Genomic DNA, 14,365 nt, shown 5'->3' on the forward strand with positions numbered 1-14,365 from the left:
ATAGGATATTGGAAGGTAGTAAACTAAAAAGAAGGCAATCGGGGGTATAAAATGATAGAAATTCTTCTCGGAAAGGGCCTAAGATCACACTGCACCTTTAGTGTTTGATGTTATGCTCGAACCAAGCTAGAATCTCAATCTCGTCTCTAATTCTCGGTTCAATTTGTAATTCTTACACAATAGATCGAAGTGCTAAGAGTTCCGGAATTTTGTAAGGAATAAGGAAAGCTATATTGAGGTATGTATGGCTAAAACCCCCTTTTATTAGAAATTGAGCTCCGTTGGCGTTTACGCAAGTGTGGTAAGGCTAGAATTGGTTGATGTATTGATTGTATTTCACATTAATTGATTCGCAAAATATATATATGTATGTACATGAAGGATGTGCCTCAATGTGAATAATATTCCATTCTTGATATTTAGAGAAGTGTGAAGAATACGAATCATGTGTTGAAATGCCTAGGCTATAAGCCGAGGTTAAAACTGGAATTATCATGTTAATTATGTGAAAACTTACCTATGCTTGTGACTTAAATTGCTTGTGTGTGCCCATGGCTATAAAAGTTGCAAGATGGACATTGAAAGTGGAATGATGTGATAGCTGTGGCCCTAAGTGCCAATAAATTGATGTGATCTATGTGAAATAAAGATTTAAATGAGTTGATTAATGAGAAAGGAACAACGCCTAGGCAAGGCGGCCTAGCCGATCGGGCCGTGATCGGACACCATGCCGCACACATGGTGGTGATGTGCAAATATTGAATTCCGAGAAAGGGAAATGAAATGGTGATTGAGGTATATGTCTAAAATGAGGAGACCTAGCCGATCGGGTCGTGATCGGACTCCGCTCAAGATAGCGGTGGTGTTAAGAACAATGATGAGCATATGAAAGAAATGCCCCAAACTAAGTTATGAAAATTGTGTGGAAGATTATATGGTTCATTTATGTGACGATGTGGTGTCCGGTTAAAACCTTTGATTTACTCTTGCGATTTCTTTGTTCTTGCTTGATAGTTCTTTCTAGTAAAATGGTGTTTAGTTATACATACTAGTACTATTCCATGGTACTAACGTCCCTTTTGCCGGGGGCGCTACATTTTTAACTGAATGTTGGTGGCTCCATTGCGGATAGTGCCGATCGCGCGTAGCAGGTCACCTTCTTCTCCAAGTCTTGGTGAGCCCCTTCCTCCTTCAAGGTGTGGTATCGTACATCTTTTGTTGTTATGGACTTCCATTTTGAGGTATAGCCGGGGCCTTGTTGCCGGCATAGTCGTACTTATCGTTTGTATCCTTAGAGGCTCCGTAGACATATGTGTGGGTCATGTATGGGTGTTGTGGGCTCATGAACTATGTTGTAATTATAAACTCCTGCTTTCTATAAATTGTGACTTTATGAGAATTTCGAAAATTAACTTTAACCACGGTTTAAGCCTGTAATATATAAAATGAATTAACATGGTTGAATGTATCACCTTTTCCCTACTTAAATAAAAAGGAAGCATGGCTATCTTATTCATGGAGAGTGGGGTAGGAAGTGTGTGATAAGGCTTGCTCGGTTGGGTTCACTCGATCGAGCGCCGGTCACGCCTCCCGAGGTTGGGGCGTGACATTACATCACGGTTCTGGAGGGCCGTACAACATCAGTTGGGTACTCGGGTGGAGTTGAGCACATCATTTCACCTCAGACGGATGGACAGTCCGAGCACACTGTTCAGATTCTATAGGATATGCTCTGTGCGTATGTGATGGAGCTTGGAGGTTCTTGGGATCAATTCTTATCACTTGCGGAGTTTGCCTACAATAACAGTTATCAATCCAGCATTCAGTAGGCACCGTATGAGGCTTTGTATGGTAGGCGGTGTCGATCCCCAGTGGGTTGGTTCGAGCCGGGCGAGACCAGATTATTTGGTACGGACTTGGTTCAGGATGCCTTGGAAAAGGTTAAGGTGATTCAGGATAGACTTCGTACAGCCCAGTCCCGATGGAAGAGTTATGCGGATCGGAAGGTTTGCGATGTTGCATTCATGGTTGGAGAGCGGGTCTTTCTCCGGGTTTCGCCATGAAGGGCGTTATGATGTTCGGAAAGAAGGGCAAGTTGAGCCTAAGGTTCATTGGTCCATTTGAGGTGTTGCGGCGAGTTGGGGAGGTTGCTTATGAGCTTGCCTTGCCTCCTAGTCTAGCAGGAGTTCATCTAGTATTCTATGTTTCTATGCTCCGGAAGTATCACGGTGATCCGTCTCACATGTTGGATTTCAGCTCAGTCCAGTTGGACAAGGATCTATCTTATGCTGAGGAGCTAGTGGCTATTTTGGGCAGGCAAGTTCGAAAGTTGAGGTCAAAGAATATTGCTTCGGTGAAGGTTCAGTGGAGGGGTCAGCCGGTCAAGGAGGCGACTTGGGAGGCCGAGCAGGATATGCGCAGCTGTTATCCTCATCTTTTTACCACTTCAGGTATGTCTCTATGCTCGTTTGATGACGAACGATTGTTTTAAGAGAGAGAGGATGTAACGATCTGGCCGATCGTTTTGAGAGTTATCGCCCCGATCCCCTATTAATTGCTTCCCCCGTCTCTTTTTCTGCTTATGTGACTTGCTGGAGGTTTCGTTTTGTTTTTTTGGAGTGTTTGGGACACACTCTAAACGGAGGCTTAAGTCATAGTAATGCTGTATTCTGGGCCAGGCCCGGGCCTAAATGGGCCTAATGGGCCGGGCCTAACGGGTCTGGGCTTTGGCGGGCTGGGCTTTGGCGGTCCCGGGCCAAACGGTCCCAAAGGATGGAACTGGCCCGTTGTGGGCCTAAGCCCACATGGTCCCGGGGCTAAATGGGCCGGGCCAACGGGGCCTAAGTGGTCCGGGCATTTTTTTTAGTGGTCCGGGCATTTTTTTTTGAAATTTTTTTATCTAAGATATATATATATATATATATATATATATTATGTAGTAATATGTATGTATGTATATATATTATATATAGCCTTATATAATTTCTTGTAAATATATTATAGAATTGTAACTTAAATCTTCTAAAAGAGTTAAATTTAAACACAAAAAAAAAATTGCAAAAGAGATATTCAAGGGAATGCCTTATAATTTTTATTATTACGACATTAACAAAAATGGCAATATCTTTTTAGTCTTCCTCCCCCCAATGGAATGAGCACAATAAGGTGCTAATACCACCATTAAAAGGAAAAAAACTGATGAAGATGTGCCAAAATACAAGTTACATATTAGTCTACATATTATCTCTAACAAATTTCATAAATCCTTCAATGTTTGGAGAATTTCCGTTGGTGGTGGCAGAAAAGAAGCTTGTTCATCACTGCTTCCGGGCGAAGCAGCATCCTCCGCAAGTTCCGCTAGCATTTCTCACAAGCTTCGTCTATCTCCGGTTGTGATTCAGCAAGTCCAAAATTTCTTTCTGAAGAGTACTGATTTTTCCAAGCTCTCCCTCATAGACGCTCTATGATCACCTATTTGAAGTCTCGCTTGACTGAAAGCGCTCTCTGATGCCACTGTTGAAGCTTGAACACATAAAATATCTCGAGCCATCCTTGAAAGAACCGGATAGTATTTTTCTTTGGCCTTCCACCATTCCAAAAGATCAAAGGTGCCGTCTGGATTCTCCTTTTCAAGGCCCTGCAACAAATAAACTTGAATCTCATTTAGATGTGAAGTATCATCAATATTATCACCTTGAGAACCCCTGAACTCCGTCCAAGAACTAAGTGCTTTTAGGCCCGCATTTCTTTTAGATGATTGCGAACTAGACGAAGTAGGAGTTGGAACATTTGGTCTAGCATGATCTAAGGCTTGTTGATAAGCATTATAAATTGTTTGAGCATTTATTTTAATTGAGGCTTTTGCATCTTCAAGTGTAGCTAATTCCTCATCTGAAAGATCTAAAGCCCTAAATATGTGAATACCAAAAGTGAGGACCTCCTAATGTCATGGTAGGGTTTAACATGGCAGCAACACCATAAATAGGGGATAGAGAAAAAATATTTTTTAAACTTTTCTTTCATTGCATTTATAGCAAGTTGATATATTACCCCACCCTCTGAAAATTGAACAAATAAATCACATAGTGCTGCAATATAAACTAAACAGTTTGAAATAGTAGGATAATATTGCCCAGACAATTCATTTGTAGCAATATGAAATTGTTGTAAAAAATCTATAAGAATTTTAACATTCGTCCAATCTTGATTTGTAAGGATTTCATCATCATCCTCACCAGCAACACGAGCATTAAACATTGCATTTATTGGGTTTCTATATTCATATGCAACAACTAAACTTTCGTACATACAATTCCATCTAGTCGGACAAGCTTTAGGAACCTTTCTTTCTCTAAGGCCAAATTCATCATATTTTTTAAAATATTCTCTAAGTCTACTTCTACGGTTTGAATAAAAAAGCCAATTAAGAGCCATTTCAACCTTTTCAATTTCAAAATTCAAAATTTCCATACCATCACCGACGATTAAATAGTAAATATGACAAATACATCTAACATGGAAACAATTACTAAATGCAGCATTTAGTGTAGTTGTAAGTAAGCATATAGCATTAGTGTTACTAGAAGCATTATCCATAGAAATTTGACATTATTTTATCTCTAATGTAAAAAATATCTACAAATATTTGTAACTGTGTTAGCAATAAAGTTACCTGTGTGACGTGAATTAATTATTCTATATGCAATAATACGTTTTTGCATTTTCCATTCTTCATCAATCCAATGAGTGGTTACAGTAAGATAATCACAGTCATTACCACTTCTACCAATATCAGTGGTAATAGCAATGCGACAATCTATATGAGTAAATAAATACCGCAAATATTGTTCATATTCATGTTTATATTTATAAATATCGCTCCTTACGGTTGCGCGAGGCCATCCTTTATAAGTAGGATTAAAAACTTTTCTAATATAATGCACAAAGTGAGGGTTAGAAAGAAAACTATAGGGTAAGCACATAACAGTAACCATTTTTGCCAATTCTTCACGATCTTTATTTGGGTCGTAATATAAAATGTCACCGGTAACAGTGTTAATTCCCTGTTGAACTAGATTTGACCCGGTACTAGGGTTAACCTTAGTACCTACACTTCTCCCCTCTAGCTGCGCTTTCATTTGAAGATATCTAGCTTTATCTATAGGGTGTTTCTTTATGTGTCTAGTCAAACTACCCGTACCGCTACGGTCTCCAGTAAATTTATGAGCCAACAAAGACCCACAAGTTTTACACTTAGCCTTATTTTGTTCTCTTAGTTGAGTAAAAAAGTTCCAAACAAGTGATGTTTCGGGGCGTTTAGAACGTTGTTTATTAAAAGTAGGGGTTACTACAGGAGGGTCAGGCGGGACATCAGTTGGGTTATTAACAGGACTAATAGGTGTATCATCTAAATCCGGTTGCGTTTCATCTAAATCATCATTTTTCTCATCATTTTCATAGATAGTTTGATTAGGATAAAGAACATTCATAACTCTTCATTTAATTGTTGACCTGGTGCAACATCATGGCAAAATTGACTATCGGAAAATTAAAAACAAGGGTTATCACTATCAAGAATAACAGGTGGAGGAGGACGGGTAACAGGTCTGGGTCGGGGAGCCGGGGGAAGAGTAGTATCTTGGCGACTAGATTCACCAATTTTAGATTTTCCCTTACCACCAAATATTTTTTTCAAAGAAAATGCCATATTAAATATAATTATACAAACTAAAACAAACAAAATTATAATATTAAAACTTAAGAGTTGGAAAGAGTTTACCGAATTGACGAACAACTTCTTGAAAATTGAATATCGTTGAAGACTTGAAGACTTGAATACTTCAATTCACCAACTTCACAATTTTTCACGAAATTGCAATAATAAAGTAAGCAATTATAGAAGAAAATTAGAGAGAGATTGAGAGAGATTGATGAATTTATGAGTAAAAATAAAAGAATGAGGGGGTATTTATAGTTGAGAATAGGGAAAAAGTGTAATTATACAAAATTTGGGGTTAAAACAAAGTTTGGGGGCCAAATGGCTATTTTTGAAAGTGCCAAACGGCTAAAATTGCAGGCCAACGGCTACATTTTAAATTTCTGACCGTTGGCCCTTTTTAAAAAAAAATTAGAAAAATAGTCGTCAGGCCCGTTAGGCCCGTTTGGCCCGGTTGAACCGGCCCAAGCCCGCCTGCCGGTCCCGGGCTAAACGGTCCCGGGCTTGCGGGCTTTTTGGTAAGGACCGGCCCACTGTGGGCTTTTTGGACTGGCCCGTTTGGCCCGTTTGGCACGTGGTCCCGGGCCGATCCCTGGCTGGGCCCGGCCCACAATACACCCTTATGTCTTAGAATTTGGACCGTAGTCAGAACTGTGTGAAGACGACTCCGTTACGGAGTTCTGTCAATTCCGTTATCTCCGTTGGGTGATTTTGAGCTTAGGGGTGTGTCCGGATTGTATGTTGGAAGTCTGTAGCTTAATTAGGCTTGAAATGGCGAAAGTTGAATTTTTGGAGATTTGGACCGGTAATAGACTTTTTGACATCGGGGTCGAAATCTGATTCAGAAAGTTGGAGTAAGTCCGTAATGTGGAATATGACTTTTGTGCAAAATTTCGGGTCATTCAGACGTGGTTTGCTAGGTTTCGGCGTCGGTTGTAGAAATTGGAAGTTTCAAGTTCTTTAAGTTTGAATTTGGAGGGTGGTTCGTGATTTTAGCATTGTTTGATGTGATTTAAGGGCTCGACTAAGTTCATATGGTGTTTTAGCACTTTTTGGTATGTTTGATTGAGGTCCAGAGGGCCTCCGGTTGATTTCGAGTGCTTAACGGATCAAAAGTTGGATTTGTGTTGTTGTTGAAGTCTTCAGGCATCTGGTGTTTTCGCACCTGCGGTGAGGAGACCACAAGTGCGGTATCGCACGTGCGGAGTGAAGGGCGCAGATGCAGAGTTTGGAGGCTTGACCAAGGATCGCAGGTGCGAGGGAAGTATCGCATCTACGATGCCCGCAGATGCGCCTAAGGAATCGCAGGCACGGAAAAGGACCGCAGAAACGGACAGTGTTCCGCAGGCGCACATACACAGGTGCGGCCCCCATTGCCGCAGATGGGGACCCAACCCTCATAAGTGATTTTCGCACCAGCGATGATTTTCCCGCAGGTGCAGTTGAAGGCTCACAGAAGTGAGTTTGCTCGGCAGAAAATAGTATTTCGAGGGTTGATTTCCCATTTTCGATTTTGGGAGTTTGAGAGCTCGGTGTGAGGCAATTTTTCGAGATTTCTTCAAGAAGATACTTGGGGTAAGTGGTTCTAACTCGGATTGGGTTATATTTCATGATCTATCGTTATTTTTATCTTCTAATCACAGATTTGAGTTGGAAATTTGGGGGAAAATGGTAGAAACTTCATAGGCTATAATTTCGAGTTCTGGAAGGCGATTTGAGGTAGGATTCGAGTAATTCTTGTATGGTTAGACTCGTGAGTGAATTGTTGTTCGTATTTTATGACTTTTACTCGATTTTGAGACGTGGGCCCAGGAAGACTTTTTAGGGTGATTTTCCAATTTCTCGCTTTAGGTTAGATTTTCGTTGACTCGATTAGTTTCTGATAGCTATATTTATGGTATGTAATTGATTTTGGCTAGATTTGGGCCACTCGGAGTCGGATATTCGTGGAAAGAGCATTGTTACGGATTGATTTGGGCTTGGTTCGAGGTAAGTGGCTTGCCCAACCTTGAGTGGGGGAACTCCCCTTCGGATTTGGTACTATTTTTGATATGTTAGCGCCGTGTGCGTACACGGGCTATTTGTTGTAAAACTCCATTTTCATTAAGTAATAACCTGTTCCACTTTAATTGAGCTACACTAGCATATGTAATTATCTTGTTTTGTTTAGAACCACATGTCAATGTGTCTTAATTGCTTATCTGAACTCTGTGCAGCATGCTTCGTGAATTCCCTGCTTCTACCTTAATTTGTACTTAGTCTAAATAGTAGGATTTCGTGTTGTAGCTGTATTTCTAATGCTTGAGCTGCATATTTACCTTTGGGACTACGGAACGGTATTCCGGTAGATCCCCATGTTCTGCATATATACTTTGGGACTACGGAACGGTGTTCCGGTAGATCCCCCTGTTTTGCATATTTACTTTGGGACTACGAAACGGTATTCCGGTATATCCCCCTATCTTGCACATTTGCTTTGGGACTACGAGACGGTATCTCAGGAGATCCCCTGTTGTTATCTCTGTGTACTGAGCTGTTACCTTTCTATTATTTCATTCTTCTTAAATTTTTGGTCTTTACTTTACTGCGATATTTTATTCGGTCTTGTTTTTATTATATATATACCAGTAGGGCCCTGAGCTGATCTCGTCACTACTCGACCGAGGTTAGTCTTGGTACTTACTGGGTACCGTTGTGGTGTACTCATGCCCTTTCCTGCACATGTTTTTCGTGTGCAGATCCAGGTACCTCCTACCAACCTTATTTGTAGTGAGCCGAGACAGCTTTGGAGACTTCAAGGTATATCTGCCGCGTCCGCAGACCTCGGAGTCCCTTTCTACTCTTCCCCATGTCAAATACTACCTATATTTCCTTTTATTAGACTCTGGAGTAAAGAGATACTATTTTCTTTTCTGTAGTTTGTGACTTACAATGTTCCGGGTTTTGGAATAGTTTATGTACATTTCGAGAGTTGACTATTGTATATGCCAAGCGGCATCTCAAATAAGTTAGTTAAGTTATCTTTTACTGTTAGTTGTTTCCTTTAAGTTTTCATTTCATTTTTCCACAATTGTTCCGCATTTTCCCGCCGTGAAAGGCAATGATCTCGCCAAGTGATGTCGTCCAAGTCACACCTCTATTCGAGGTTATGAAACGGTTGATGCAATAGTAATACCCAACAGAGTAGGGGTCGAATTCCACAAGGAGCTATGAGATTGGGATTTATGAGTGTTGTATATGAGTTTGAACTATCTTTGATTACACTTCCACAAATTTGGTTGGTTCTATAGCTAAATTAAACTAAGATTGCAAATAAGTAATTAAAACTAAGAAATGGTGTTTTTGTTATTGTTTTTAAATATTGTAAAAGGCCTAGGGTTATGACCTCCACCTAGGTGTTTGCCTAACGAGTTGTACACTTTAAAGCTTGTTTTCTTGGTCGGGGTGTGCTATAGCTATCAATACTCAATTACCCACTCAATACCTCTCGGTAAGAGAGTGATTTTGCCCAATTTGGTTTTCTCAAGTCCAAATGGGTATTGAACAAAACAGTTGATAAAATGCTCATGTCGGGTTTTACTATCTTTAGGTTAACCCTTTAATTGGGACTATCAATTTCTTGATTTCATCCCAAATTCTTGTTAGCCTAGTTTTTCCTAGACTAAGTCTCTCTTTCTCAAGTGGAGACCAAGTCAAATAGGCATGAACTAATGTTTGCAACCATTAATTCTACATAAAAAGCAAGAACAAGGCTAAATAATCAACACCCAACCATAAACAAGCCATAAATTAAACACTCATTAGGTTTACACACTAGGGTTGGGTCACAACCCTAGATTAAAATCTAGCTACTCATAATGGGTAATGAAGAGAACAAGGAAGAGGAGATGATAAAACTCATATTCAAAGATTAAGAGATGAAAATCCAATGTTAATCACTAAAGTAAGCTAAAGTTGCCTAAAGAAGTAAATAAGAACGGCTACAGAAGTTCAGATATTCCAAACTTAAACTAATTTCGTGAAAGAAGTCTATTTATACACAACTGAAATTTCGGACAAAATTGCCCTTTCGGAGGTTCTGCGGCCGCACAATTCTGTGTGCGATCCGCACTTTTCTTCAACTCTTGATAGGAGTGGATTCCGCGGCCGCACAATTCTGGATTACGGCCGCATCTCTTGAGTTTTGCGGTCCGCATAATTCTGGGTGCGGCCATACATTTGATTTATGCGGCTGCACAATTATAGTGCGGTCAGCAATTCTTGTTAGGCTTCAATTAGGAACTCTCTAAACTTTGACTTCTGAGGCCACACAATTATTGTGCGGTCCGCGCTTTACACTGAAGCTTTGTTGATTCTTCTTCATATTCTGCGGCCACAGAAGAAATTTTTTGGTCAGCACATTAGCCTTTTTGCCTTATTTTTGTTGTTCAGTTCAAATCACTCCTTCTTGAGTTGGATTTCATCTTTATGGCTCATTTTCCAATACTCTTGCAATTAAGCATATTTCATCAAATTTCGGGAATACAATTAAGCATTTTTGGACTAAAACGAAAGCTAGAAGGCGCTAATAAGTAGTCAAACTCCCCACTTATTACCAAGGAACAAGTATCCTCCATTTTGTTGAAGAAATTCGGCGAGACCCTCGCAGGAGAAGCGTTAACATGGTATTCACAACTGCCTGCGCATTCCATTGAGACCTTTGAAGAAATGGCCGACTAGTTCGTAACGGCCCATGTCGGGGCCAAAAAGGCCGAAGCGAGAGTAAACGACATATTTGCTATTAAACATTCCCCGGGAGAGGGATTGAGGGACTTCCTCGCTCGTTTCAATCGAGTAAGGATGACCTTGCCGAATGTATCGGAAGGGATGGCCGTTGCAGCTTTTCAAAACGGGCTGAGCAGAAATGGGTTAAGAGCAACAAGAAAGTTATTAAGTCGGCTTATGAAATACCCCCCAATTACTTGGGATGAAATACACAACGCATATTATGCCGAGGTCCGAGCCCACGAGGACGACCTCGATGGGCCGACTCATCGATTGACCTCGGTACAAGCCGAATCCAGAAAAGATCAAAGAAATGATATCATGAGGGATCTCGAAGCTCCGCGACCCAACAGGGAACGACATTTGCCATATGTCAGAAGCGACATTGCATCCTCCTCCCGCCACGTAGAGGGCCCACCCAGAGCAAGGATAGGGACTCACCGGAATGAAAGAGGTATTGCCCTTTTGTTATCTGCTCACAATTTTTGTGTGTCGCCTACAGAAATAGTCTACACCTTGGAGAAGCTAGAACCAAAGGTGAAGTGGCCACAAAAGATGAGGTTAGATCTGAGTACCAGAAAGTCTGATGCCCTTTGTGAGTTCCACAAAAAACGAGGACACAAAACCGATGATTGCATTGCCCTTAGACAGGAGGTCGTAAACATGCTTTGACAGGGACACCTCAAAGAATTGCTAAGCGACCAAGGAAGGACCGACTTTGCCAGAGGATGCGAACAGCATCATAGACCGCCGAAATTGCTCTAGCCAACTCGCATCGTCCACACCATCATCGACGATAGTGACGATGCTTCTATCAACAGTCACCACAAGCCACAAGCTTAAAAGGTCGATCGCCCACGAACAGTATGATGAACTCGAAGAAAGTATCATCTTCGATAAGTCAGATACCAACGGTTTGGTCTTCACTCACTATGATGCCCTTGTTATATGGAAAAACTATTGGAAAACGGATCCGTTAGGGAGTCAAAATACCCCAATGGGTCACCAACGTGGTCATGGTGAAAAAGAAGAATGGGAAATGGTGAATGCGCGTAGACTTCACAGATTTGATAAAGCATGCCCCGAGGATTCATTTCCATTACCTCATACCGACCAACTCATCGACGCAATGATCGGGCATGTATCGCTGAGCTTTTTGGACTCCTACTCGGGCTATAATCAGATCCTCATGGAAGAGAAGGCCAGGGAAAAACCACTTTCATCACCCACCAGGGGACGTACCGCTACAGGGTCATTCTCTTCGGGTTGAAGAATGCAGGGGATACTTCCCAAAGGTTGGTAACGAAGATGTTCAAAAATCAGCTCGATAAAACGATGGAAGTCTGCATAGACTACATGTTGGTCAAGTACAAAATGAAATAAGATCACATCGACCACCAAAGAGAAACCTTAGACATACTCAGACGGTACGCAATAAAACGTAATCCCGAAAAATGTGCATTCAGCGTGGCCTCGAGAAAATTTCTAGGTTTCCTGGTGTTGCAGCGAGGGATCGAGGTCAACCCTGATCAGATCAGAGTCATCAAAGGGATACCAGAACACCTATCCACCAAAAAATAGGTTCAGAGGTTAACTGGCCGTATCGTTGCCCTTTCAAGATTCATTTTGCGATCATTAGATAGGTGTCACAAATTTTTCGGCGTACTCAAAAAAGATAACGGCCTCCAATGGACTTTTGAGTGCGTTCTAGCCCTGAAGGAATTAAAAGCATATTTATGATCACCACCATTTCTCTCAAAACCAGAGCCGGGCGAACGTATCCTCGTCTACCTCGCCATATCTCAAAACCAGAGCTATCAGACAGGTTGGCCAAATGGGCCATCAAACTGAGAGAGCGCGATATAACATATCAGCCGCGAACAATGATAAAGTCGCAACTACTTGCAGACTTCATCACCGATTTCAGTGCAAAAATAATGCTTGAAGTCGGACGAGAAGCTGTCCATGCTTCTCCCCAAACACAAGACCTCTGGGTCCTGTACACCGACGACGCATCTAACGCGTCGGGATCTGGACTGGGATTGGGACTCGTACTCGAAGTCCCCACCAGCGAAGTGATTTGCCAATCCATAAGGTGCCTGGATATGACTAAGAATGAGGACGAGTACGAGGCTGTAATTGCAGGGTTAAGGCTGGCGCTTAAACACGGGGCAAAACGGTTGAGACTACACTGCGATTCTCAACTCGTAGTCAATCAAGTCACAAGGACTTTCCAAATAAAGGAACAGAGGTTACAAAAATACCAAATTGAAATCTACAAGCTGTTGGCCGAGTTTGACGAATGTCAACTCGACCAGATCCCTCGTGCATAGAATACCGAGGCGGACGGCCTCGCCAAATTAGTCGCAGCCACCAAAAACATTACAACCGGAGACAGAAGTGTAGTCCATCTTCTCAACTCATCAATAAATCTAATCGAGGTAAGAACCATAAACCTGACTTGGAACTGGTGCAGCTGTCTTGTTACATACATACAGGACGGCGTACTCCCAATTGATAAAAAAGAGGCCAAGAAATTATAAATGCAAGCAGCCAGGTAAAGCATCATTCACAACGACCTGTACAAGAAAACGTATGGCGGCCCTCTTGCGAAATGCCTAGGTCAAAATCAAACACAGCGCGTCCTTGAAGAGGTCCACAAAGGCCACTGCGGAGCTCATTTCAAAAATAGAGTCAGATGCCTCATACGGGCAAGGTATTACTTGCCCACCATGAAAAAAGAGGTCGCGGATTTCGTGAAAAAATGCGAGCAATGCAAAAAGTACGCCCCAATGATCCACCAAGCAGGCGAACACCCCCCACTCAGTCACCTCCGTTCGCTGTTCTTTTGGATTTAACTGACTATTTCTCTAAGTGGGTAAAAGTAGGAGCATTCGCCCAATTACGCGAACAAGAAGTGATCGCCTTCATATGGAAAAATATCATATATCGTTTCGGCCTCCCCAAAGAGATAAGCTGCAATAAAAAACCCCAATTTATAGGAAAAAGGTCGTCAAATTTTTTGAGAAATGGCATATCAAAAGAATACTCTCAACGCCATATCACGCAACGAGCAAGAGGAGTCCTCCAACAAGTCGATGCTGAACATCATGAAGAAAAACCTCGAAGACGCCAAAGGGCTATGGCCTGAAATATTACCAGAAGTACTCTGGGCCTACCAAACAATGCCAAAGGCGAGCACATGAGAGACACCTCGCTCGTTAGTCTGTGGGACTGATATTGTAATCCCGATTGAAGTCCGGGAGCCCAGTCCGAGATACTCTTACGAGAGCGGGCTGAGGAACGACGAAAGCAGAAGGCAAGAGCTCGACGAGGTTGAAGAACGAAGGAATATTGCCTATGTAAGGATGATCTCCCAAAAACGACAGGTATAACGCTATTATAACAAAAAGGCAAAGGTTAGACCGCTCAAAGTTGGGGACTACGTGCTTAAAGCTAAAATACAAGCAAGCAAAGACCCACGGGAAGTTAAACTGGGATCCGTCGGGATAGCCCGTACAAAATCACGGCAACAGCGAACAAAGGGTCATCCCAACTAGAAACAATGGAACGAAAACTGCTACCAAACAACTGGAATATCACCCACCTCATGTATTTCAACTTTTAAGAAAGAGCGTCCCCCTAGTCGTACTCTTTTTTCCCTCACTTGAGTTTTTTCCCAATTGGGTTTTCTCAAGGAGGTATTTAACGAGGCGACGAAGGGGACACTTCAAGTCGAAGTACGCACAGTTAAAGCATGCACAGACGAAGGCACATGATGGCTAGTTCATTGCTCGACCTTTCAGGCCTCTCCAGGATGACCAATGAAGGGACTAGATAGACTGGGACAGGAACACCAGCCAACGCCCGTAAAAATATGTAAAT

At 41.9% G+C, this 14,365-nt stretch overlaps 1 protein-coding gene across 1 annotated transcript; it reads left to right on the forward strand.

Moving 5' to 3' along the window:
* Positions 11,286–11,750, forward strand: LOC109228137. The gene has a single exon (XM_019393316.1). It carries the CDS (start codon positions 11,286–11,288, stop codon positions 11,748–11,750), a length of 465 nt encoding a protein of 154 aa, XP_019248861.1.

This window comes from Nicotiana attenuata, chromosome 6, assembly GCF_001879085.1.
Source record: "Nicotiana attenuata strain UT chromosome 6, NIATTr2, whole genome shotgun sequence".
Taxonomy (NCBI): Eukaryota; Viridiplantae; Streptophyta; class Magnoliopsida; order Solanales; family Solanaceae; genus Nicotiana; species Nicotiana attenuata.